General features: G+C 47.7%; 1 protein-coding gene across 1 annotated transcript in view; it reads right to left on the bottom strand.

Moving 5' to 3' along the window:
- kaznb (kazrin, periplakin interacting protein b) overlaps window positions 1–27,036 on the bottom strand; it is a gene marked incomplete at both ends in the record, with an annotated part of 155,122 nt that overhangs the window by 34,847 nt on the left and 93,239 nt on the right. Inside the window, one exon of the mRNA XM_084446035.1 lies at window positions 25,198–25,402. Coding sequence (XP_084302161.1) covers window positions 25,198–25,402 — 205 coding nt within the window. The remainder of the gene's footprint in view (window positions 1–25,197; window positions 25,403–27,036) is intronic.

Below are 27,036 nucleotides of genomic sequence, written 5' to 3'. Positions count from 1 at the left end.
GTATAGCATGTTGTAGTAGTATGATGTAGTAGTACAGTTTGATGTAGTAGTATGATGTTGTAGTACAGTATGATGTAGTAGTATGGTGTAGTAGTACAGTATGTTGTAGTAGTATGGTGTAGTAGTACAGTATGATGTAGTAGTATGATGTAGTATAGCATGTTGTAGTAGTATGATGTTGTAGTACAGTATGATGTAGTAGTACAGTATGATGTAGTAGTACAGTATGATGTAGTAGTATGGTGTAGTAGTACAGTATGTTGTAGTAGTATGGTGTAGTAGTACAGTATGATGTAGTAGTATAATGTAGTAGTACAGTATGATGTAGTAGTATGATGTAGTAGTACAGTATGATGTAGTAGTATGTTGTAGTAGTACAGTATGATGTAGTAGTATGATGTAGTAGTACAGTATGATGTAGTAGTACAGTATGATGTAGTAGTATGGTGTAGTAGTACAGTATGTTGTAGTAGTATGGTGTAGTAGTACAGTATGATGTAGAAGTATAATGTAGTAGTACAGTATGATGTAGTAGTATGATGTAGTAGTACAGTATGATGTAGTAGTATGATGTTGTAGTACAGTATGATGTAGTAGTATGATGTAGTAGTACAGTATGATGTAGTAGTACAGAATTATGTATTGGTACAGTATGATGTAGTAGTATGTTGTAGTAGTATAGCATGTTGTAGTAGTATGATGTAGTAGTACAGTATGATGTAGTAGTACAGAATTATGTATTGGTACAGTATGATGTAGTGGTATAGCATGATGTAGTAGTATGATGTAGTAGTACAGTATGATGTAGTAGTATGATGTAGTAGTACAGTTTGATGTAGTAGTATGATGTAGTAGTACAGTATGATGTAGTAGTACAGTTTGATGTAGTAGTATGATGTAGTAGTACAGTATGATGCAGTAGTATGATGTAGTAGTACAGTATGATGTAGTAGTACAGTTTGATGTAGTAGTATGATGTAGTAGTACAGTATGATGTAGTAGCATGATGTAGTAGTACAGTATTATGTAGTAGTATGATGTAGTAGTATAGCATGTTGTAGTAGTATGATGTAGTAGTACAGTATGATGTAGTAGTATGATGTTGTAGTACAGTATGATGTAGTAGTACAGTATGTTGTAGTAGTAGTTGAGTGCACTTCTAGGATAACGTTTTGGGTTGTTTTAGTTCGATGTTCCAGAATTAGCACCTGTTGAAGTTCGCAGTGAGTGCGACTTCCAAATTGTTGAAGTTCGCAGATAGTGCGATTCCCATAGTGCGATTCCCACAGGGTTGAAGTTCGCAGGGAGTGCGATTTCCAAATAGGCCTAATTGAAGTTCGCAGATAGTGCGATTCCCAAAGGGTTGAAGTTGGCAGTGAGTGCGATTACCAGCTAATCTCCGGAGTGTCTGTTTTTGTCCCAGAACGGGGTTGTGTTGTGTTTGTGTTTGTCTAGCGCTATTTCGCCGGCTCAGTGGGATTTTTGATTGCATTTTTGAGTTCGGCTCTGTGTTGTATGTTTTGTTAAACGCGCCTATTATCCAGGTAGGTTAGGGAGGGGGATTGGGCACCCCTGGACCTAGCCATCGCATAACCGTTTCCAGACTATGGCTAACCATTTTCCCCAAAGCAGGATCATCTCCTGCCAGGAAGAGGAGATGATAGAATGTGACATGCACTTAACAATGTTTCTGAGAATATCTTCCAACAGACTGCTGATAACCGTTCCTGACCAAAGAGGGGCTTCCTGACCAAAGAAGGGTTCCTGCATCATCTCCAACCAGGCCATTGGGTCCTGATCCATGACCTGGGGCCGTACCAGATTCAACTCACCATGCAGACGGCTGCCAGAGTAGCTGAGAGAACTTCGTGGGTCCATGAGAGCCGTTGCGTCCCAGACCAAGGAGCAGACGAGCAGCCTGAGAAGTACAGTATGATGTAGTAGTATGTAGTAGTTCAGTGTGATATAGTAGTATGTAGTAGTTCAGTGTGATGTAGTAGTATGTAGTAGTTCAGTGTGATGTAGTAGTATGTAGTAGTTCAGTGTGATGTAGTAGTATGTAGTAGTTCAGTGTGATGTAGTAGTATGTAGTAGTTCAGTGTGATGTAGTAGTATGTAGTAGTCCAGTGTGATGTAGTAGTATGTAGTAGTTCAGTGTGATGTAGTAGTATGTAGTAGTTCAGTGTGATGTAGTAGTATGTAGTAGTTCAGTGTGATGTAGTAGTATGTAGTAGTTCAGTGTGATGTAGTAGTATGTAGTAGTTCAGTGTGATGTAGTAGTATGTAGTAGTTCAGTGTGATGTAGTAGTATGTAGTAGTCCAGTGTGATGTAGTAGTATGTAGTAGTTCAGTGTGATGTAGTAGTATGTAGTAGTTCAGTGTGATGTAGTAGTATGTAGTAGTTCAGTGTGATGTAGTAGTATGTAGTAGTTCAGTGTGATGTAGTAGTATGTAGTAGTTCAGTGTGATGTAGTAGTATGTAGTAGTATGTAGTAGTCCAGTGTGATGTAGTAGTATGTAGTAGTTCAGTGTGATGTAGTAGTATGTAGTAGTTCAGTGTGATGTAGTAGTATGTAGTAGTCCAGTGTGATGTAGTAGTATGTAGTAGTTCAGTGTGATGTAGTAGTATGTAGTAGTTCAGTGTGATGTAGTAGTATGTAGTAGTTCAGTGTGATGTAGTAGTATGTAGTAGTTCAGTGTGATGTAGTAGTATGTAGTAGTTCAGTGTGATGTAGTAGTATGTAGTAGTTCAGTGTGATGTAGTAGTATGTAGTAGTTCAGTGTGATGTAGTAGTATGTAGTAGTTCAGTGTGATGTAGTAGTATGTAGTAGTTCAGTGTGATGTAGTAGTATGTAGTAGTCCAGTGTAAACAGCCCAGCTAGAGCCCTACCAGCGGCTCCGTCCTGCTCTCTTAGACAGGAGTGAAGACAGGAGGGTCTGGAGGAGGATAATCACCTCCCTCCCTGACACACCCTGCTGTCTGTCTGCTCAGCCACAGTGAAGGAGGAGCCTGTCTTCTCCAGCCCCCCCCCTCCCATCTGTCTGTCTGTCCGTCTGCATCCCAGTGCAGCTGTAGCGCTGCGTCTCTGTTCATTAGCGCAGGGGGCTGGACACACACACATTTTCATGTCTTTATTTGTTTTCATGAGAACAAGTTTTCCCAGCATTGCTCACATCACCTACATTAACATTGGCAGTTACCATGGGTGTGTATGCAGTTAGATGTTAATAAAAAGTCAGTTCAGGTTAAGATGCTATAAAACTACACACACATACACACACACACAGACACACACACACACACACAAACACACTCTCACACACACACAAACTCACTAACCCGTCCAATCTCATTGTGCCAGAAAAGCAGACACCAGCCAAAAACATTTTCCCATCAATTACAACAAATCCCATGTGTGCTGGTGGAGGATTATGGACCAGGTCTGGACCAGGACACTGGTGTGAAAGTTCAGGAGAGAACGCCTTCCAGCTTCTGATGGAATCCATGCAAATTCCACCGTGAAGACCCCTGACACATAATTACATAATCACACACACACACACACGCACACACACACGCACACACACGCACACACACGCACACCCATGCCCATAACCTACGTCATGCAAACACACACACGCAAATATCCATAACATACCTCCCACAAACACACACACACACACTCATACCCATAACCTACCTCATGCACACACACACACACACACACACACCGTCCTTTCTGAGCCCTGATGACGACATAAGGGCCTGAGACCGTCCTGTCCTCTACGCTCGGCCCTCGGTGCGGAGAACACTAAGGCCAGAGGAATGTGGGCGTGGCCTTGCTCAAGCTGTCTAAACAGTTTACCAGCAGAAGATAGATGACACACTTGTAATCGGACAGAATTCCCACATTTCCCCTCCCTCCCAAAACACTGTGACCATAAACCTCTGTGAAGAAAGCGCAGTAATAAGGAAGGGTTTTCAGTTCTAGCGCTGCCAGACCCGTGGAATTCCCCGCTGATTGGCTGGGGTGGGGAGGGGGGGGGGGTGAGGGGGGCGGAGGGGGAACGCTGAGGAGAAGCCAGCTCTCAAAAAATACACATTTCTACGTTTTTTACAGTCAAGTTATAAGAGCACAACGATTTGAACAGAAGACAGTTCTGTGGAGGACGTTACAATGCCTGAACCTCGTCACGAGACTGTGATTTCACAGGCCATGTTCAGTGAAATCAACACAGCCTGCTAATTAACACCTCTTTCGCTGCCTTCTTATTAATTCATAAAGGTTGAACAGTGTGTGGTGATGTATGGAAAGCACTAGAACGTTTGCTGGGTTCTCATCGACCTGCTGGAAAGGTCAGCTGGCTGACTGGTGATGTCAGAGCCTATTTACTGTAGAAAAGAGGCAGAAGATTATTAAACTCATTATTGAGCTTTAAGTACGGCTACTGTAGGTAATGACTGTAGAGGTGGATCATCCTCCTTCAACCAACCTCTGGCTCTGGGCCGGCACCCACACCGTCCTGTAAGAAACCACACACAGCCCTGTAACCACACCACACACAGCCCTGTAACCACACCCCACACCGCCCTGTAACCACACCACACACAGCCCTGTAACCACACCACACACAGCCCTGTAACCACACCCCACACCGCCCTGTAACCACACCCCACACCGCCCTGTAACCACACCACACACAGCCCTGTAACCACACCACACACAGCCCTGTAACCACACCACACAGCCCTGTAACCACACCCCACACCGCCCTGTAACCACACCACACACAGCCCTGTAACCACACCACACAGCCCTGTAACCACACCCCACACCGCCCTGTAAGAAACCACACACAGCCCTGTAACCACACCACACACAGCCCTGTAACCACACCCCACACCGCCCTGTAAGCAACCACACAGCCCTGTAACCACACCACACACAGCCCTGTAAGCAACCACACCACACACCGCCCTGTAACCACACCACACACAGCCCTGTAACCACACCACACACCGCCCTGTAACCACACCACACACAGAATCTGCAGATCAAGTCTCTCTCTAGGTAGGATAGAGGTAGGTACAGGGGGAGGGAGGGAGGGAGAGAGAGAGAGAGAGAGAGAGAGAGAGAGAGAGAGAGAGAGAGAGAGAGAGAGAGAGAGAGCACACAGCTCTCTATAAAGCAGCTCACCCCATGCCTCTCTACGGGCAGGTCTAGACCCCGTGCCTCTCTACGGGCAGGTCCAGACCCCACGTCTCTCTACGGGCAGGTCTAGACCCCGTGCCTCTCTACGGGCAGGTCTAGACCCCATGCCTCTCTACGGGCAGGTCCAGACCCCATGCCTCTCTACGGGCAGGTCTAGACCCCTTGCATCTCTACGGGCAGGTCCAGACCCCACGTCTCTCTACGGGCAGGTCTAGACCCCACGTCTCTCTACGGGCAGGTCTAGTCCCCTTGCATCTCTACGGGCAGGTCTAGACCCCATGCCTCTCTACGGGCAGGTCTAGACCCCTTGCATCTCTACGGGCAGGTCCAGACCCCGTGCCTCCCCTGTTCCCACCTCTGGCTCCATTAAGTTCAGTCTGGAGTCTTCTTCTCCCCTGGAGCCCTCCAGCTCTCCACACTCTGTCATACAGTCTCTCTCCAGGGTGCCACTCCTACCGCACACTGTCACTCCTCCTCTTCTCTCTCATCTGCTCTCCTCAGATTCAGAGATTCAGATTCAGATATTCAGATTCAGAGATTCCTTTATTGTTACATCCTTTGTGTAATGGGGAGTAAAATTATTGGGTTCTGGCTCCTCAACCTCAGAGCAAACACATAAATCACAACACAAGATGCACAGTAAAGAAGCATAATACAGCATATTAGTAATAAAACAACAGCTATATCATCATCAGGTCGTCCACAGACGGACCTCCCATCTTTGTCTCCAGTTATCCCGGTCCTCCATACACCTGGCGGTCTCATCAGTGGTCTCCACTTCCGCATCCATCTTGATTATGGAAGGCCAGTGGTGTTCCACCCAATTTACTATGGGCCATAGGGACCATGTTTTCGAACACAAGGACAAGGGTGACGCCGGACGCAACAGTGAGGATTTTGACATCATGGAGGGAGTGTTACAAGGGGACACCCTCGCACCCTTCCTCTTTAGAATAGTCCTGGACTACGCACTGAGGCAGGCAATCCAGGGAAGAGAGGAGGATCTGGGCTTCACTATAACACCTAGGAGGTCGAGAAGGTATCCTGCTGTGGTCCTAACAGACTTGGACTGCGCCGATGACTTCAGCCTGATATCTAACCACGTGAGGCAAGCGCAAGAGCTCCTGACCAGAGTGGAAAAGGAATGTGCCAAGGTGGGTCTTGGACTGAACGCCAAGAAAACTGAGGTCATCACCTATAACACCTCGGGAAATCTGCCCCTAATGGCAGCTGAAGGTACTGCTCTGAAGGAGGTTGAGGACTTCAAATACCTGGGCTCTTGGGTCAACTCAACTAAAAAAATGGCTACAAAAGTAATAAAAATGGGGTAATATGGTGTAATAGAAGGCTATAGTGTGTGTTCAGTGTGTGGTGGTGTGTGAAGGTGCGAATGTGCATTGTTGCATGTGTGTGTATGTACAGTCTGAGTCTGAGGGAGCCTCTGTGTGTGTGTGTGTGTGTGTGTGTGTGTGTGTGTGTGTGTGTGTGTGTGTGTGTGTGTGTGTGTGTGTGTGTGTGTGTGTGTGTGTGTGTCACAGGCAGGCAGCTAGTTTCCATTGTTCAAGAACCTGGTTGCCTGGTGGTAAAAGCTATCTGAGCCGGTCTGGGCCTTGAGGCTGAGATGCCGTCAGTCAGACGACAGCAGCTGGAACAGGCCATGGTTGGAGCGGTTGGGGTCTTTGATGATCCTGCGGGCTTCGCCGGCACTCGGACCATAACTCCTGGATTGAGGGGAGCTCACATCCACTAATGCGTTGGGCAGGCCGCACCCCTGCAGCGCTTTGTGGTTGAGGGCAGAGCAGTTCCCGTACCCCACTGTGAGGTTCCCAGTCTTGATGCTCTCAGTTGTCCATGCCAAGCGTTTCAGCCATCTCAGGTGGAAGAGGTGTTGTTGTGCCCGTGTTGCTGTGTTCACTGTGATGACTCTTGCTGGGACACTGTGTGGCCCGGCCGCTCTGCAGGGGATCTTCTTCTTCTTCTTCTTCGTATGGGTTGGTTGGTTTCCTCCTCTCTCACCCCAGGCTTGATGCCGAGGGGCTATCCTTTTACCACCTCAAGCCTGGGTGAGGGGTCATCCGGGCTATATATCCGTGCACACCTCCAGGAGCCATGTCACCGTTTCGTCATCCAAAACCGTCAGGCATTGCATTCTGTTGGGTGTCCGGTATGTTGGACAGTCCTGGATGAAGTGGTCTGCGGTTTGTTGGAACGCCTTGCGCACCGCGGCTTCGGTGAGGACTAGAGCGCTGGTCGTGTCAGCGGTGCTAGGAGCTCTCACCACCAGGCTGTTGTCATTATCCACCTCAAAGCGAGCGTAGAAGCTGTTCAGCTCGTCTGGGTAGGAGGCGTCGGTGTTGGCTGCACAGCTGGGTCTGCTTCTGAGCTCTAAGACAGTGTGTCGTCCGCAGGTTCTTGGTAGAGAATGGTATGGGTTCTGGGAATCTAAGTCTGGATAGTGTGTAGTTCCTGGCACAGGCTATGTGGATTATTTCCCTGTCTTCTCTTCTCGATCTTCTCCCTGTAATCCCGTTTGGCTGCTCTCATCGCTCTATGGAGATCATAACGGGATATTTTTACTTCCGCGTTGTCTCCGAATGTGAAGGAGTTGTCTTTCCTTGAGAGCAACTTGAACGGTGCTGTTGATCGGGGGTTTCTCGTTCGGAAACATTCGGACTGTTTTGGTGAGGATGACATCCTCAAAGCATTTCAGAGCGAGTCCTGAGATGGCTTTCGTGTCAGTGCCACTCATCAAACTGTGTCTGTGATTTGCCCCTCATCATGCACACTAGGATCGGGCAATATTTAAAAAATTAAACCGTTAAAAGATCCCCCCCCAAGGGGCACCGCGGTAGCTCAATGGGCTGGGGCGCTTACCATATAAAGGCTAGTCCTTTTTGCAGCGGCGTGGGTTCGAATCCGGCCCACGCCCTTTGCTGCATGTCTTCCCCCTCTCTCTCTCACACCTTTCCTGTCTGTCACCTACACTGTCATATCCCAATAAAAGCAGAAATGCCCTAAAAAATATGTAAAAAAAAAAAAAAAAAGTACCAAAAAACACGGTACTCTGTATTACCGTGTCATTTTTTATGTGTTTTTTTTCCCCAAGATCATGAAGCGGGAAGAGTATGCACACGGAAAATTTTGACTACAGTGAATGGCGCACAATGTCAAAACAACATAGTTAATGTTACTCAAAAAAGATTACAGAGCACACACAGCAGACAGAATTGTAGGCTACGCTTACCTTTCTCTAGCACTAGGCTAGTAGGTGCCAGTTACGTCTGATTGACCTTGAACTGTATTGGATGCACCTGGATGCGCAGTGATATCTGGATGTGAAAGACTTTCCAAAAATGCAATTCAAGTTGCGCATCTGAAGATAATAATAGTAATAATTAAAATGTAAGATTTTATAACAATGCGGTATATCGAAATACCGGAAAACCGGCCAACCCTAATGCACACGCAGCACAGAGTGGAGTCTAGAGGAATCAGATTTCAGTTTCAATTCACGTGAAGAGAGTTGGAAGAGGGGAGGGGGAGGTTATGCTAGTAGCCTCTCATGGCTGGCTAGCCTAGCTATTGTTCAGCTAGCCACCTGTTGGCTGTTCAGCTAACCTAACCTAGTGGCTGTTGCCATTAGCTAGCTGGCTAGCTAATTCTAGCAGCCTGTTCTCTCGCCTACTACAGCGTTCCGTTCATAACAACACCTATTTGCGGAGGAAGTTTGGCATTGTATGCCTCCACAGCTTGCCTGCAAATGTGCGATCAGAGTAAGGTAAGAATAAGATAAACGTTACACTCCTGTGCTTCATTATAATCAGATATTCCTTCATTGCCATGTAGTTTTTCAACATACTAGGACTTTGATTCGGGCATGGTGCACTAGCAGGTACTAGCATTGCTAGTAGGCTAAGTTGAAAAACTGGATGGCAAACAAATTCTGATTATAAATAAGCACAGGACCGAGTGTAACGTTTATATCTGACCTTACTCTGATCGCACATTTGCAGGCAAGCCGTGGAGGCACACAACACCAAATTTACATAAACACATCAGTGCTGTTCAACGCAAGGCAAAGGTCTAAGGTTAAAGATGAAAGAAAGCGCTCTCTTATTGCAGGCGTGGCCTAGACGGTGTTACCGGTCATGAGTTTATTAGTCGGGGGGGGGGGGGAAACACACCGTGACATCCCTGGTTCACATCCCCCCTCCCTTTCACTCTTACTGGCCTGCACGGCATCGTCTCATCGGTCAGACCATCAGTGAAACATCCACGTGATGGGGTCTGTTTGTTTCAGCTTCTGTCTGTAGGCGGGCAGGAGCATTATGGAGGAGTGATGGGATGTGCTGAATGGAGGGCAGAGGAGGGGTTAGCGGGCATTCTGGAAGGGAGAGTAGCAGTGGTCTGAGATTTCTCCCTGTGGGTTCATGTTGATGTGCTAGGAGGATTTCGGTAATGGTTTCCTCTCTCTCCTCTTCTCCTCTCTCTCCTCTGTTCTCCAGGGAGCAAATTAACCTTGTAAAGGGGAGGAAACAGACCGTGTCTCTGTGGACACGCCCCCGTCCTTTCAACTGACCACCTACGGCCCAGCTCTCCTTTCAGAGAGCCATCGCAGCTCTCTCCTCACCGTGTCATTTGGTGAAATTGACCAATTTGAAGATGCCTTTTCATCAGCTCTGGCGGCGTTGTGGGGAGCACTGCGCCCGCCTCACCAGCCCGCCCGTGGAAAGATGGCGCGGTTTCAGGCAGGCCGACGGGAACAGAAGCCATCTGGGGGCTGGGGAGCACATTCCTGGGTGGAGAGAACAGCCAAGTCTCTCTGGTTGTGGTTAATTAAGAGACTTTGTGGGAACCTCCTCCGTCTAAACCACCCCCACAACCTCCAATAGGACCGGCCACACTGAATGGAATTCATTGTTGCTTTTCCAGTGGAAGATTCCACCACGCCTGTCTCTGGGGCCGTCATGTCCACTCTGTGAGGGCCAATATGGGCCAAATTAAGAATGATTACCCAACTGAATTCTAATTGACTGGGGAATATTTTGAAGTGTATTGAATAGGGGTGGGGCAGGGTGCTGCTGTCTCAGCTTGAATCAAGGCCTGCGTGTTCCTGGTCAAGAATGGTGGGTTCTGGGAATCTGAGTCTAGGGAGGGGGATTGATTTTAATTTATGGTGGTGGCTATTGGATGATGTGTAAACCGCTTAGAGCAGTTGTGTTTCAGTTATACATGTAAGTTCGAAGTTATCAGTTGTTTCACTGATAATACACAGAGAAAAGACACAGATTGATGCTGACTGTGTGTAAAGGTTCTCATCAGTTCAGGAGTGTGTAAAGGTAATGATCAGCAAGTGTGTAAAGGTGTGATCAGGTCAGGAGTGTGTAAAGGTAATGATCAGCGAGTGTGTAAAGGTTGTGATCAGGTCAGGACTGTGTAAAGGTAATGATCAGAGAGTGTGTCAAGGTTGTGATCAGGTCAGGTAGTGTAAAGGTTGTGATCAGGTCAGGAGTGTGTAAAGGTTGTGATCAGGTCAGGTAGTGTAAAGGTAGTGATCAGGTCAGGAGTGTGTAAAGGTTGTGATCAGGTCAGGTAGTGTAGAGGTTGTGATCAGGTCAGGAGTGTGTAAAGGTTGTGATCAGGTCAGGTAGTGTAGAGGTTGTGATCAGGTCAGGTATGTAAAGGTTGTGATCATGTCAGGTAGTGTAAAGGTAGTGATCAGGTCAGGAGTGTGTAAAAGTTGTGATCAGGTCAGGTGTGTAAAAGTTGTGATCAGGTCAGGAGTGTAAAGGTAGTGATCAGGTCAGGAGTGTGTAAAAGTTGTGATCAGGTCAGGAGTGTAAAGGTAGTGATCAGGTCAGGAGTGTGTAAAAGTTGTGATCAGGTCAGGAGTGTGTAAAGGTTGTGATCAGGTCAGGAGTGTGTAAAGGTTGTGATCAGGTCAGGAGTGTGTAAACGTTGTGATCAGGTCAGGTAGTGTAAAGGTTGTGATCAGCATGTGTATCTCTCCGGGGGGGCGTTGTGTTAACACATCTGGTCTCAGGAGACATGGAAACACACAGACCGCGTAAACAATGTCTGCTTTCAGACATTCAGAAACACAGCTCTCCAAAATCATAAATGAAAGACTAGTGGTGTGTGTGCATTTGTGTGTGCGTCTGACTGTGTGTGTGTGTACGTTTGTCTGTGTGTCTGACTGTGTGTGTGTACATTTGTCTGTGTCTGACTGTGTGTGTGTGTGTGTGTGTGTGTTTGTGTGTGTGTTTGTGTGTCTGACTCTGTGTACATTTGTCTGTGTGTCTGACTGTGTGTGTGTGTGTGTATGTTTGTCTGTGTGTCTGACTGTGTGTGTGTGTGTGTGTGTGTATGTTTGTCTGTGTGTCTGACTGTGTGTGTGTGTGTGTGTGTGTACGTTTGTCTGTGCGTCTGACTCTGTGTGTGTCCTCCGTGCTGTCATTGTGGGTGGAAGAGAAGTATAATCCAGGTCTAACTGCTGATCAAATAAATGTGTGGGGCCGTCCTGAGCTGGGGGAGGGGAGGGGCCTGACAATGCCTTCCAGAGGGTGAGACTCCCTCGTCCTCCAGGGCGGCGCTGCCTGCTGATAACGGTGCCTCAACACCTTCAATCAATCAATCAATCAATCAATCAATCAATCAATCAATCAATCAATCAATCAATCAATCAATCAATCAATCAATCAATCAATCAATCAATCAATCAATCAATCAATCAATCAATCAATCAGAGAACAGAGAACAAGGGAGGTGGGCATACGACCCACCCCTACATATTCCAGAGGGAAGCAAAAAAACAGTAATCACCCGGGGGCCAGATAAGTCAATCAATCACCAACTTCAATCATCAATCCTCAAACCTTCAGCACCTACTGTACAGACATCAGGCCAGGATGGCTGCCTAAGAGCTCGTTGGTTTGCTCTGCAGTTTTCCTGTCATTAATATCAAAGAGATTAGTGGTGAGCAAAGGCCTTCCTGATTCCTGCCGTAGCAGTCCTGAGCGTATGTCCGTATCGACTCCTCCTCCCTCTCCATGTGCGATCTGCTGGCTCTGTGTTTTCTCTGTTGAGTACTGTATGTGTGAACACCGACTTTAGTGCAAATCACAAACTGACATCTAGAGAGGATTTGTGTGGACGTCTGAGTTATGTTTGCACATCTCAAAATCATGATTCAGCCCCATGACTGAATTTCAAGTTGACCACATTCTGTGTGTGTGTGTGTGTGTGTGTGTGTGTGTGTGTGTGTGTGTGTGTGTGTGTGTGTGTGTGTGTGTGTGTGTGTGTGCGTGCGTGCGTGCGTGTATGTGTGCGTGTGTGCGCCCCGCTCACCAACCAACAGCTGTCTTACCGGGAACAGAAGCACATTTACAGATCACTTCCTCTCCCTGGAGGTAGTCAGCTGGTTCTCAGTGAGGGAGTCAGCTGATCTGGTTCTCAGTGAGGGAGTTCAACTCAACGCTACGTCACCCAACACATCACACTGCTCTTCAACTCAACGCTACGTCACCCAACACATCACACTACTCTTCAACTCAATGCTACATCACCCAATGCATCACACCGCTCTTCAACTCAACGCTAAGTCACTCAACACATCATACTGCTCTTCAACTCAACGCTACGTCACCCAACACATCACACAACTCTTCAACTCAACGCTAAGTCACTCAAAACATCACACTGCTCTTCAACTCAACGCTATGTTACCCAACACCTCAGACTGCTCTTCAACTCAGGACACATGTGGTTAACAGACAGCAGGTTCCCACAGTCGGACTGAGGAGCCAGACAGCAGACACCATGGAGGCTTAGGGTCTCATTTCCTGTGTTCCCCTCTCCTACACACACACACACACACATACACACACACACACTCTCTCTCTCTCCTACACACAAACACACACACACATATGCAGTGTGTCACCGTTTATGAAGCTATGAAGAAGAGACCGGGAGGAAGAGAAGAGTCGGGGGGGATAAGATCCATCTTCCCTGGAGCCTCTGGTCTCCTCTGTGCCCTCAGCCAATCAAGCACATCCTGGGCCCTGGCTCCTGACCCCTGCCACCGTCTCAGGAAGTTCAACTATTGGTCAAAATCACGTGGGAACTGAGATTAGAGTGTGGGAAGGGAGGGAGATGTCATGAAGACAGACCTCTGTGGCCTCAGTGATTAGATTATATTGGGACATCTGCGTGATGGAGACATCAGCGTCCACATCCGTACATCATTATGACACGGCGTGTTAAACGGTTAATCTGGTGTGTAGAACGGTCGCACACCAAACCCCCACCACTACATTCCAGGAGGCGGAGAAGGGAACAGCTATCGGCACTGATACAGGCCCGTCACACACCGACAGAACCAGCGTTCAAGTGTCCAGCTGTTACTCCCAGAACCAGTGTTCAAGTCTCCAGCTGTTACCCCCAGAACCGGGCCTCATGTGGGGGCGGTTCGCCCGGATTAGTCATTCTCACAGTAGAACTGACGTGGCTGCGCAAGTGAATGGGAATCAGGTGGCAGGTTAGAGTGTACCCAATCAGGTGGCAGGTTAGAGTGTACCCAATCAGGTGGCAGGGTAGAGTGTCCGCCCAGAGACTGGGAGGTTGTGGGTTAAATCCCCGGCCAGGTCATACCAAAGACTATAAAAATGGGACCCATTGCCACCCTGCTTGGCACTCAGCATCAAGGGTTGGAATTGGGGGGTTAGATCACCAAATGATTCCCGAGCGCGGCACTGCTGCTGCTCACCGCTCCCCCAGGGGATGGGTCAATGTGGAGAACAAATTTCACACACTCAGGTGTGTGACAATCAGTGGGACTTTAACTTTAACTTTACCCAATCAGGTGGCAGGTTAGAGTGTACCCAATCAATCAGGTGGCAGGGTAGAGTGTACCCAATCAGGTGGCAGGTTAGAGTGTACCCAATCAATCAGGTGGCAGGTTAGAGTGTACCCAATCAATCAGGTGGCAGGTTAGAGTGTACCCAATCAATCAGCTAGCAGGTTAGAGTGTACCCAATCAATCAGCTAGCAGGTTAGAGTGTACCCAATCAATCAGCTAGCAGGTTAGAGTGTACCCAATGAGTCTTCCTGATCAAATGACCACAGAATGAGGCACTAAGTCTGTTCTAAGAATTCTATTTCTAGGGTTATCCCTTCCTCTAGAGAGAGGGAGAGAGCGAGAAAAAAAGAGAGAGAGAGAGAGAGAGAGATGGTGTGTGTGTGTGTGTATGTGTGTGTGTGTGTGAGAGAGAGAGATGGTGTGTGTGCGTGCATGTGACAGAGAGACCGTGTGAGTGTGTGTGTATGTGTATACAGTATGTGTGTGTGTGTGTGTGTATGTATGTGCGTGTATGTGTGCGTGTGTGTGTGTATGTGGTGTATGCATGTGTGTGTGTGTGCGCGTGTGTGTGTGAGAGAGAGAGAGAGAGAGAGAGAGAGAGAGAGAGAGAGAGAGCGTGTGAGTGTGTGTTTATGTGTGTGTGTGTGTGTGTGTTTGAGAAAGAGAGAGAGAGAGCGTGTGAGTGTGTGTTTATGTGTGTGTGTGAGAGAGAGAGAGAGAGAGCGAGGGAGGGGTGTGTGTTTGGACACAGTTTCTCTCACGCTGCATTGGCCACAGACAGGGCGTGGCTTAGAGAGGCCGGGAGTGGGGGGGGGACAGCACGTACTCTACTCTCTCTACATGAGTAGCGTGAACAGGAAGTCCTGAGAGAGATAGAGAGAGAGAGATAGAGAGAGAGAGGAGAGAGAGAGAGGGAGACACAGAGAGGGAGATAGAGAGAGGGAGAGAGAGGGGGAGAGAGAGAGAGAGGGAGAGACAGAGAGGGAGATAGAGAGAGGGAGAGAGAGAGAGAGAGGGAGAGAGAGAGAGGGAGAGAGAGGGAGAGACAGAGAGGGAGATAGAGAGAGAGGTGGGGGGGTTGCCTGACGCTCCATTTCCAGTCTCCTTTCCTCTCTCCTCTCCCCTCCTCTCTTCTCTCCTCTCCCCTCCTCTCCTCTCCCCTCCTCTCCCCTCCCCTCCCCTCCCCTCCCCTCCTCTCTCCCTTCCTCTCTGCTCTCTCCTCCCCTCCTCTCCTCTCCTCTCTCTAGTCTGTGTAAGGTAATGGGAGGTATGGGGCCTCTAACTCAGGCCAGATGGGAAGAGAGAATCTCTCTGGGCCCTCCGCCCACCGAGGGTCTGACCGCAGCACACAGGCCCGGGTCCGGTCCAGATCCACTTCACCCCCTCTGTCCAGAGAGGATAGTCAACCCTTACTTTAGGATAGGATTATAAAACCCTTTGACATCCATTTCCAAGGACTTTGACGGTGAGCGAACCACCTCTACCACACAGAGGGATCCTTCCTGTCTTTGAACCCAGAAGGTTGGTCTCTAGTTCTCATGAGCGACTGAGGCTGTTTTAAGAGTTTATTAGCAGAGTCCCATGTGTGACGAAAGACACAGATAGACAGATAGACAGATAGACAGATAGACAGATAGATAGATAGATAGATAGATAGATAGATAGATAGATAGATAGATAGATAGATAGATCATCAGATTAACTATAGTAGCCAGAAATACCAGATTTCCTCATCAGATTAACTATAGTAGCCAGTATTCAGATTATCTATAGTAGTCAGTAATACTTAGCCTCGCGTCACCAGTCTCTCCTCGGGGAGGAGAGCATGGTATCTATTTACTTCACTGCCTTAAGCCCGCCCCATCATCCGGCTCGAGCCTGTAGAGCCCGCCTCCAACATCCGCTTGCTTTATTTTTACTTAACCGGTAGTTCTCCTCGCATCTTCTTTTACAATTTTCGTTGGTGTTATGCCTGGTGATGCCATCGCGAATGTTATCTACTCGAAACTTCACCATGTGCAGCCTACACTAAAAACATTACAAACAACTGTTCGTCTTCCGGGTCAGGCCGGATGATTATGCGATGCGTCATCGTGCTTCCGCTCTAGACCGGCGAAACAACACCGAACGAGAAAGGCCCCAGACTAAGTAATACTAGGCTTCCTCATCAGATTAACTATAGTAGCCAGTAATAAGATTAATTATCTGATTACTGGAAGCAATGAAACTGGAAGCAATGAAACTGGCCTGTAATTTGACAAGAGATCTTTTCCACCAGATTTATACAAGGGAATAACTTTAGCTATTTTCATTTGATTGGGAAAAATCCCTGTTTTAAATGAAAGATTACAGATATGGGTCAGAGGTTTAACCACACCTTCTATAGTGTCCTTAATTAAAGCCATATCAATTTTACTGTTATCAGTAGACCGTTTACTAAAGTAGCCAGTAATGTCAGTCTTCCTCATTATATTAACTATAGTAGCCAGTAATCAGATTAACTACAGTGGCCAGTAATCAGATTAACTAAAGTAGCCAGTAATATCAGGCTTCCTCGTTAGATTAACTATAGTAGCCAGTAATCAGATTAACTATAGTAGCCAGTAATCAGATTAACTATAGTAGCCAGTAATCAGATTAACTATATAAGCCATAAATCAGTTTAACTATAGTAGCCAGTAATACCATGTTTCCTCATCAGATTAACTATAGTAGCCAGTAATCAGATTAACTAGAGTAGCCACTAGCCAGTAATCAGATTAACTAGAGTAGCCAGTAATCAGAGTAGCGAGTAATCAGATGAATTATAGTAGCCAGTATTACCAGGCTTAATCCTCAAGCACCTGAGGAACACACCCCCAGGGCCAGAGCTGAGCAGCAGGAGGCCGTGGACCAGTCAGTCTGGGACTCTGGAGGTGGGTAGTGTTTTATTGATCCACCAGGGGAATTTAGGAATACTGCATGAAGCTAGAATGCTACACGGAGATGGACGCTGACTGGATAGACAGGCTCAGCTGTAGACCACATACTCTACTGTAGTCTACATACTGGAGCTGATTTTGTTGAATACTTGTAGTAAGAAATGTCTTAGTGCATGTGTGTAAAGTATGAATCTGCAGCATTCATTGCGTGCTCTAGAAATAACCGACTGATGTTTGAATATTATATTTACATTTACATTTTAGTCATTTACCAGACACTTCTATCCAAAGCGATGTAAAGGTGCTCAGAGAGCACAGACCTCCGCCCACAAATGTAATTTTGTGGCTCCGTGCATGCTCACGTACGTGTGAGCAGGACATGGTTGGTATTGTTGTATTGTTGTTGTATAGTGATTTGGATCCACTCCAGAATGTAATGGGTTGTTAGTTGACCCATGCTACAACATGCTAGCTAGCATGAAGGCTAGCTTCGATAACATAGCTAAGCAGATTGTGTGTACATTGGGGAACTGATGTATAATGCAGCGTGAAGGTATTAAAGTGGTATCACTGAATGTGAATGGGTTGAGTGGCCTGGTTAAGAGGGGAGTGGTATCACTGAATGTGAATGGGTTGAGTAGCCTGGTTAAGAGGGGAGTGGTATCACTGAATGTGAATGGGTTGAGTAGCCTGGTTAAGAGGGGAGTGGTATCACTGAATGTGAATGGGTTGAGTAGCCTGGTTAAGAGGGGAGTGGTATCACTGAATGTGAATGGGTTGAGTAGCCTGGTTAAGAGTGGAGTGGTATCACTGAATGTGAATGGGTTGAGTAGCCTGGTTAAGAGAGGAGTGGTATCACTGAATGTGAATGTGTTGAGTAGCCTGGTTAAGAGAGGAAAGCTTATGCTCAAATTTAGAAAAGAAGAAATGCAGGTGATTTTTTTTACAGGAGACACGTTTATTAACAGAAGAACATGAGACGTTAATAGATTTGGGCATAACTACATTATATAGTACATACAAACACAGTAATAGGAGAGGGGTAGCTATAGTGATAATGAATTCAATTAAATTTGAATTGGGTAAAGAAATATGTAAGAGAGGGAAGGTATATAATGGTAAAGGGGAAATTAGAGGGACAGAGTGACATTGATCAATGTATATGCACCTCCAGATAGCAAGAAATACTTTTTTGAATCATTATTTGACATCATTAATGTGGAAACAGAAGGGATCTTAATAAAAAAAGAAAAATAGTGTTACTTTAGTGAGTATAGATGTAGAGAAAGCCTTCGACAGTGTGAATTGGACCTACTTATATAAGGTATTGGAAAAACTTGGGTTTAATGAGGACTCGGTTAAATGTATCAAGACGTTATATCAGGGACTGACAGCCAAGATAAAAGTAAATGGTAGTTTCACAAATCCTATTAATTTGGAAAGGTCCATTGGACAGGGGTGCAGTCTCTCTCCAACCCTTTTTGCTATATTCATAGAGCCATTGGCGCAAGCAATCAGACAGAAGTGAGACATTAAGGGGGTCGAGGTGAAGGGTAGAGAACACAAGATAGTGCCGTTTGCGGATGACATGATCGCCTACTTGGTGAGTCTACCGGTGAGTCTTTCCCGCACTGATGAATCTACTGGATATGGACGTTACTCAGGACACAAACTCAATGTCACCAAAACACAGATTTTGGCCATAAACTACGTCCCGACACCAGAGTTACAAGAGAAATACGAAATTAGGTGGACTTCGGAAACAATTAGAAATCTGTGAGTGAACGTTACAAAGGGAGTGGAGAAGTTATATAAAGCAAATTACATACAGATAAGTCAGGAACTCAAAAGAGATATAGGAAAAGGGTCAATAATCCAATTGGATTTTAGCTCAAGGATAAAAATAATTAAAATGAATGTACTACCGAGGATACTGTTCCAAATGTTGCCAGTAATGATACCACAGAAACAGTTTATAGAATGGCATAGATGGATATCCAGGTTCATCTGGGGGGGAAGGAGACCGAGGGTCAGATATGGGACTCTCAAGACTATTTCTACGCTGCACAGCTCAGAGCTCTAACCTGTTGATGTAATAAAGAATATGTAGCTAGTTGGAAGGATATAGAAATGAAGGGAGATGAAGGGAGGTACAGATATTAATAACAGAAAGGGAATTATTTAGGAAGGAAGAAAGATTGTTGGATCCAATAACTAAATTCACACTGATGATTTGGAACACGGTGGTGAGAAAGTATAAATTGCAGAATGAAACAAAGATCTTGAGGTGGTTAACCCATGACAAGAGATTTGAACCAGGAATAAATGATTGGGGCTTTGAGAGTTTTAAGGTTTTGAGGGATACATTTGATTTGGAGGCAAATTATCTTTTTTAATATTTCCAGGTGAGGGACTATTACATAAAGGAGATAAAATAGGATAAACCCAACAAACAGAATATGATCATCAAAATAATGATGGATGTATACCGAAGGGAAACACTGTAGGGTAATCTGAGCTCTCTACCAGCTCGGACTAGTGGGAATTCAACTTTGTATATTAAAGAAAAATTATACTTTGCATATTAAAGAAAAATGGGAAAAAGAGCTTGGAATGGAAATAACAGTAGAGGAATGGTATAATGTGTGTAAGGTCCAACACTCAGCCACTAGCTCAAGGGTATGACAGAATTTGGTTGGAAGAACATTGTTAGGTATTTCATAACACCGAAGATTAAGGGGAGAAGTTCACACATGCATTGAGGATGCAGGAAGGAAAGTTTGAAGGGAGATGGGAAAAATTGATAGATTATAGAAGGAAGTGTGATGATACCACCAATATTAAAATTTGAGTAAGACAAAAGAGCTGCATTGTGACTTGATGGAAGAACACATATGCTGTTATTGTTCGTTTTTATTATGTTTTTTGTTTTATTGTATTGTCGTTGATAAATTATGGAGGTTTGGTATTGAAGAGTCAATGCCGAGAGGAAGTAGTACGCCGGAACAGAATTGTAGATCAGACCCAAGATTTATTGAGTCCAACAGCAGACAGTATCCTGGGTCAGTCACAGACACACAATAAATTCAGTGAACTCTGATTGGACAACATACAGTAGCATTGAGTTTGTGCCATCTTTATAGTCATGGTGTGGCCAGATTCTATACATAGTTCAGTCTTACGTCCGTATACATATGTGCCTAGTTGGCCTTTACTGTTTGCACCTGGTCTTCCCTCTATTCATAGATTCTGACCATATATGTCCTGGCACTGGGAATAGCTTAAGAACAGGAAAAACTGGACTAGAGTCAGCAGAAAGCCTCTTATCAGTCGTTGTATAGATGAAAAATGCAAATAAAGATTAAAGTTTAAAAAAATCAGTCTTGTAGTTTTAGCGTAAACCGTAAACAAATACACGCCACCGAAAACATTACCACTCACCCAGCGCTGTCGCTCAATACGTACATCTGTCTATAAAGAGAACTCAATTATAGTATTGGACCATAACTGTATTATAGGACAGAACCGAGAGAACCATCCATATAGGGTTTAGAACCAATACCCCGGGGTTCTGACAGGAGGCTGAGAGAGAGAGGCTGGACCAGCAGAGAGGAGACTGGACTAGGGGAGGCTTGACCAGGAGAGAGAGGCTGGACCAGCAGAGAGGAGACTGGACTAGAGGAGGCTGGACCAGCAGAGAGGAGACTGGACTAGAGGAGGTTGGACTAGAGGAGGCTGGACCAGCAGAGAGGAGACTGGACTAGAGGAGGCTGGACCAGCAGAGATGAGACTGGACCAGCAGAGAGGAGGCTGGACTAGGGGAGGCTGGACTAGAGGAGGCTGGACCAGCAGAGAGGAGACTGGACTAGAGGAGGCTGGACCAGCAGAGAGAGGCTGGACTAGAGGAGGCTGGACCAGCAGAGAAGAGGCTGGACTAGAGGAGGCTGGACCAGCAGAGAGAGGCTGGACTAGAGGAGGCTGGACCAGCAGATAGAGGCTGGACCAGCAGAGAGGAAGCTGGACTAGAGGAGGCTGGACCAGCAGAGAGGAGACTGGACTAGAGGAGGCTGGACAAGCAGAGAGAGGCTGGACTAGAGGAGGCTGGACCAGCAGAGAGGAGACTGGACTAGAGGAGGCTGGACCAGCAGAGAGAGGCTGGACTAGAGGAGGCTGGACCAGCAGAGAGGAAGCTGGACTAGGAGAGACAGGCTGAGCTAGGGGTTTTTACAGGGTTATTGCACATCTGTCAGTGATGGTTTTGAGGTTCCAGCTGAGATTTCCTGCCATTTCTACCCTTTCCTGGATAATATCTCTACCCTCTCCTGTATAATATCTCTACCTTCTCCTGTATAATATCTCTACCCTCTCCTGTATAATATATCTACCCTCTCCTGTATAATATCTCTACCTTCTCCTGTATAATATCTCTACCCTCTCCTGTATAATATATCTACCTTCTCCTGTATAATATCTCTACCCTCTCCTGTATAATATCTCTACCCTCTCCTGTATAATATCTCTACCCTCTCCTGTATAATATCTCTACCCTCTCCTGTATAATATCTCTACCCTCTCCTGTATAATATCTCTACCCTCTCCTGTATAATATAAGAGTTAGGGGCAAATCCACAAAAGGATTGTGCAGTGTTTGCAGCGGCAAACCCTGTGCAAATGAGACAAAAATATAGCATCCAATCCACAAAGCACACGTAAAAGGGGGGAAGCTTTGCAAACTGCACCTATGAGCAAGTAGCTCCACAGCTGTGCCAGGCTCATTTGAATGTATGTAAATTAGGTGCTTCCGTGCAAAATTGCCCCAAATAAGCCTTGCTCTGATCCACAAACACCATACGCTAACTGCCACACGCGGTTAGAGAGGTGCAAATACCGCTTTTGAAAAGCTAGTATTAACTGCAGCAGTTAGCACGCACTCTCTCCTTCTGTCTCTCCTCAGAAGTTTGAATGATATTGATTTGATATTGGATGATATTAAGGGCGAAATATATATATAGAGAGGGATTTTAAAATAAGTTCAGCCAGCTGCGATGCACAGAAACAAATACAACTGATATTTTCTGCAAAAAGGTGTGGTCTGTCGTTTTCATTATGATCGAATCTGTGTCCTAAAATATGGAGAAACACTGGGGAAAGATCCGTCTATATCCAAGATCTTATATCTATATACAAGAACAAATTGCATTCAGCTGGTGGTAAGTGCAACACATATAAGGGGCTGACATGCCTGGGCTCTCCAGGGATCATGGCAGCAGTTACAGTAGCCAGATGAAGGCACCGTCATGCCAGGCGAGCGCAATTACACGTACATGGCTAATTGCAATCATGGGCGCAAATTGCACACAGTTGGCAAATTTGTGGGCGTGTTTGCCCGGGCATATCATTAGAGCTAAATCTTTTGTGGATATCGTGCTAAACTGAAGCAGATTGCCGTTGCAATTGAAAAACTGTGTTTGGGTGTGTTTGGTTTGTGGCCCTGGGTGTGCCTGTGTTTGGGTGTGGCCCTGCATGTGCCTGTATTTGGGAGTGTTTGGTTTGTGGTCCTGGGTCTGCCTGTGTTTGGGTGTGACCCTGGACATGCCAGTGTTTGGGTGTGTTTGGTTTGTCACCCTGTGCGTGCCAGTGTTTGGGTGTGTTTGGTTTGTGGCCCTGGGTGTGCCTGGGTTTGGGTGTGACCCTGGACATGCCAGTGTTTGGGTGTGTTTGGTTTGTGACCCTGGGCGTGCCTGTGTTTGGGTGTGACCCTGGACGTGCCAGAGTTTGGGTATGTTTGGTTTGTGGCCCTGTGCGTGCCTGTGTTTGGGTGTTTTTGGTTTGTGGCCCTGGACGTGCCAGTGTTTGGGTGTGTTTGGTTTGTGGCCCTGGGCGTGCCTGTGTTTGGGTGTGTTTGGTTTGTGGCCCTGGGCGTGCCTGTGTTTGGGTGTGACCCTGGACGTGCCAGTGTTTGGGTGTACTTGGTTTGTGGCCCTGGACGTGCCAGTTTTTGGGCGTGTTTGGTTCAGCCCTGGGCGTGCCTCTGTTTGGGTGTGTTTGGTTTGCAGCCCTGGGCGTGCCAATGTTTGGGTGTGTTTGGTTTGTGGCCCTGGGCGTGCCTGTGTTTGGTTTGCAGCCCTGGGCGTGCCAGTGTTTGGGTGTGTTTGGTTTGCGTCCTTGGGCGTGCCTGTGTTTGGGTTGTGCTTAATCAGTCTGGGGCAGCCGCGGTCACCTGACTGCAGGGACGCAGGAAGTATGACATCATCACTGGAATGTGGGGCCGGGGCGGCCCGTTAAACACAGCATGAATGAAGAGAGAGAGACAGAGAGAGAAAGAGAGAGAGAGAGAAAGAAAGAGAGAGAGAGAGAGAGAGAAAGAGAGAGAGAGAAAGAGAGGGAAAGAGAGAGAGAAAGAGAGAAAGAAAGAGCGATAAAGAGACGTAAGAGAGAAAGAGAGAGAGACAGAGAGAGAGACAGACTCACTAGCCCATCTGTATGCAGCGAAGCACGGCGAGCCCAACTACAGCTCAGAGCAGATCCTCGCTCATTAGAGTGGAGCCGCTAACATGCGACAGACAGCTGTTTAAATAGAGCAGCTCTGGAAACACTGAGAGACATTTCACACTGACCAGCCAACCAGGACTGGACCCCAACCCAGGACTGGACCCCAACCCAGGACCGGACCCCAACCCAGGACTGGACCAGCCAACCCAGGACCGGACCAGCCAACCCAGGACTGGACCAGCCAACCAGGACTGGACCCCAACCCAGGACTGAACCCCAACCCAGGACTGGACCAGCCAACCCAGGACTGGATCTCAACCCAGGACTGGACCAGCCAACCAGGACTGGACCCCAACCCAGGACTGGACCCCAACCCAGGACTGGACCAGCCAACCCAGGACTGGATCTCAACCCAGGACAGTCCTCAACCCAGAACAGTCCTCAACCCAGAACAGTCCTCAACCCAGGCCAGGCCAGTCCTCAACCAAGGACTGGACCAGCCAACCCAGGACAGTCCTCTGCAGATGAGGTCACCTACTGCTCTGCCTCCAACAGCTTAATCACCCACAGACCCACCAAGCACAGTGACATGCATTACACACACACACACACACACACACACACACACACACACACACACGCGGACACAAAACAGACACGCACGACAGGCACGCACACACACACACACACACACACACAGACACACACGGACACAAAACAGACATGCACGACAGGCACACACACAAGCCGTTTGGATGCAAACACCATGCATGGATACACACAAACAAACACACACACACAAACAAACACACACACACACAAACCCCTCTTTACCACATCAGTTCATACCCAAAGCCACGTGTTCCTGAACCATATCCCCATGTAGCAGGCCGAGCCATGACTCCAGCTCATGTTGCAGCCTTTGGCTACAGTTCTCCCGCTCAAGACACAGAACCTAGAGCCAGGAACACACACACACACTCAGAGCCAGAAAGCCACACAAAGCCAGAGCCGGAGTTGGAGGAGCTCGGTGCCAGTGAAGCCTCCAGTCATGAGCGCTGCCTGGGAGACCAGCGGCAGAACAGCCCCGGAACAGCCCCGGAACACCACCAGAACAGCCCTGGAACAGCCCCAGAACAGCCCTGGATCAGCCCCGGCCCGCATGCTCTGCCTTCCGGCTACCAATTCCACCCCAGCCCAATTCCAGCTCCAGCCTCAGTCCTAGACCTAGCCCCAGTCCTAGACCCAGCCCTAGACCCAGCCTCAGTCCTAGCACCAGCCCCAGCCTTTGTCCCAGGCTCAGTCCTAGCACCAGCCCCAGCCTCAGTCCCAGGCTCAGTCCTAGCACCAGCCTCAGTCCCAGGCTCAGTCCCAGGCTCAGTCCAAGCCCCAGTCCCGGCCTCAGTCCTAGCACCAGTCCTAGCTCTAGTCCTAGTTTCAATCCTAGCTCCAGTCTTAGAACCAGTCCTAGCACTAGCTCCGTTCCCAGACCATTGACTTTCCCACTCGTCTCCCCTGTCAGGCTGGTGTGACTTCTACAAAGAAGTTAGCTAGCGCCGCAAGTTAGCTAGCGGAGCAACAGTGGGATGAGATTAGTCACCCGGTTAGGCATTCCCTGAATACTTCCCACGCTCATTCTCAAAACAGCCACACATGCTCACATGTTCACAACACACACACGCACACACACGCCCTCCTCTCCCCCCTCACCTCGGTAGCGGAGGCTGTCATCGCGGTGGTTGTGTGTGTGTTTCTCCCGGGCGGGTGGGCTGCTGGCGCCCAGCTCTGCCAGTCTGCGGCTGGTGGCGGAGAGCTCCGAGCGCAGGTTGGTCACCTCCCGGCTGGCGGACTGCACGGCACCGTCGATCCGCTGGGCCAGCTGCTTGTTGTCTTCCATCATTTTAAGGATTTTCCCCTGGGGAGCGAATCCACACAGAGCGGCATGGCGTCAAGCGGGGCTTCAGGGGGACGAAGCAGAGCCCCTGTCCTCCTCCTCTCCTCCCGTAGTTTGCTCCGCACATAAAAACACGAGCGGTCGCTCCCTCTCTCCCCTCCTCTCCGCTCAGCACAACAGAGAGGCTGACTACCTGTTACTGCATGTAGAGTGACCGTGTCTCTGTCCACTACACTGAGAAACAGACAGAGAGACACAGAGAGATAGACAAAGAGAGAGTCTTGCAAAACGAAAGAGAATGAGTGCAGGAGAGAGAGAGAGAGAGAGAGAGAGAGAGAGAGAGAGAGGGAGAGGAGGGCAGAGAGCGAGTGGAGCCGGAGCGCAGCAGGAGAAAGGAGAAAGTGAGGGTTCCCGCCGAGGAGCGCGCGTTGTGAGCAGCTGCTGGCCTCTCAGAGAGATCCCACCCACACACGACTGGCTCTCTTTTAAATGGAACGTACCATGTGGGCCGCGGGGAGAGCGGAGGGGGGGGGGGTGTCAGGCCAGACCAGGCTCAGCCTCAGAAAGTCCGTCTAACTACAGAGCAACTTGTGTATCTCAAATCCCCTTTCTGTAAATTAATTAGCGATCCATTCTTTTATATGGCAAAGCAAAGACTCGTTGCTCTCTCTCTCTCTCTCTCTCTCTCTCTGTCCCTCTCTCAGAGCTGGGAAGAGTAGCCCCTGTGACAAACACTTGTCAAGTGCTCTGTCTATTCACTCTGTCCCTCTCTCTCCCGCACAGACCCCCCCCCCCCCCCCCCCCTCTCCCTGCTCATTATACATGCATCCCTTTGTCCCTGGAAAGCTCGCCCCCTCATCGGAGGGGAGGGAGGGAGGGAGGGGGGGGGGGGGGGGCGTGGCTCTGTAGGCAGCCGAGGGGAAAACACTTCAACCCTGAGAACTAACACAAAGCATAGGACAGACAGACAGACAGACAGACAGACAGACAGACAGACAGACAGACAGACAGACAGACAGACAGACTGACTGACTGACTCTCGGACAGACTGACAGACAGTCTCTCAGACAGACAGACAGACAGACAGACTCTCAGACAGACAGACAGTCTCTCAGACAGACAGACAGAGACAGTCTCTCAGACAGCCAGACAGATAGCCAGACAGACAGACAGTCTCTCAGACAGACAGACAGACAGACAGAGGCACAGTTACATTACATTTACATTACATTTCAACCATTTAGCTGATGATTTTATCCAAAGCGACTTACAATACCCATTGCATTTAATGTAGAAAAGTCAGTGTACTACTGTTCTACTTGCTAGAACTTACAAGTGCATCTCCTTTCTAAAACAAGTGACTAAGAGCATGATTTATGTAGTGTTGGAGGCAGAGTGAAGAATAGCAAACTCAAAATACAATAGGTGCTTAAGAGGGAAGATCGCAGTAGTTTTTCTTGTACGGCATACACATGCGCGCACGCACACACACACACACACACACACACACACAAAAGATGGGCAGTGACTCTGCTGTCCTGACGTCAGTGGGTAGTTCGTTCCAGCACTGCAGGTCCAGAACAGAACAGAGTCGTGACCGTGTCGATAGACTGCAGGGGCCTCGGAGAGACGGGGCAACCAGTCGCCCTGAGGTA

This window comes from Borostomias antarcticus (genome assembly GCF_949987555.1).
Source record: "Borostomias antarcticus genome assembly, chromosome: 11".
Classification (NCBI taxonomy): Eukaryota; Metazoa; Chordata; class Actinopteri; order Stomiiformes; family Stomiidae; genus Borostomias; species Borostomias antarcticus.
Note: the sequence above shows the minus strand (reverse complement) of the source record. Positions and strands in the feature narration are given on the sequence as shown.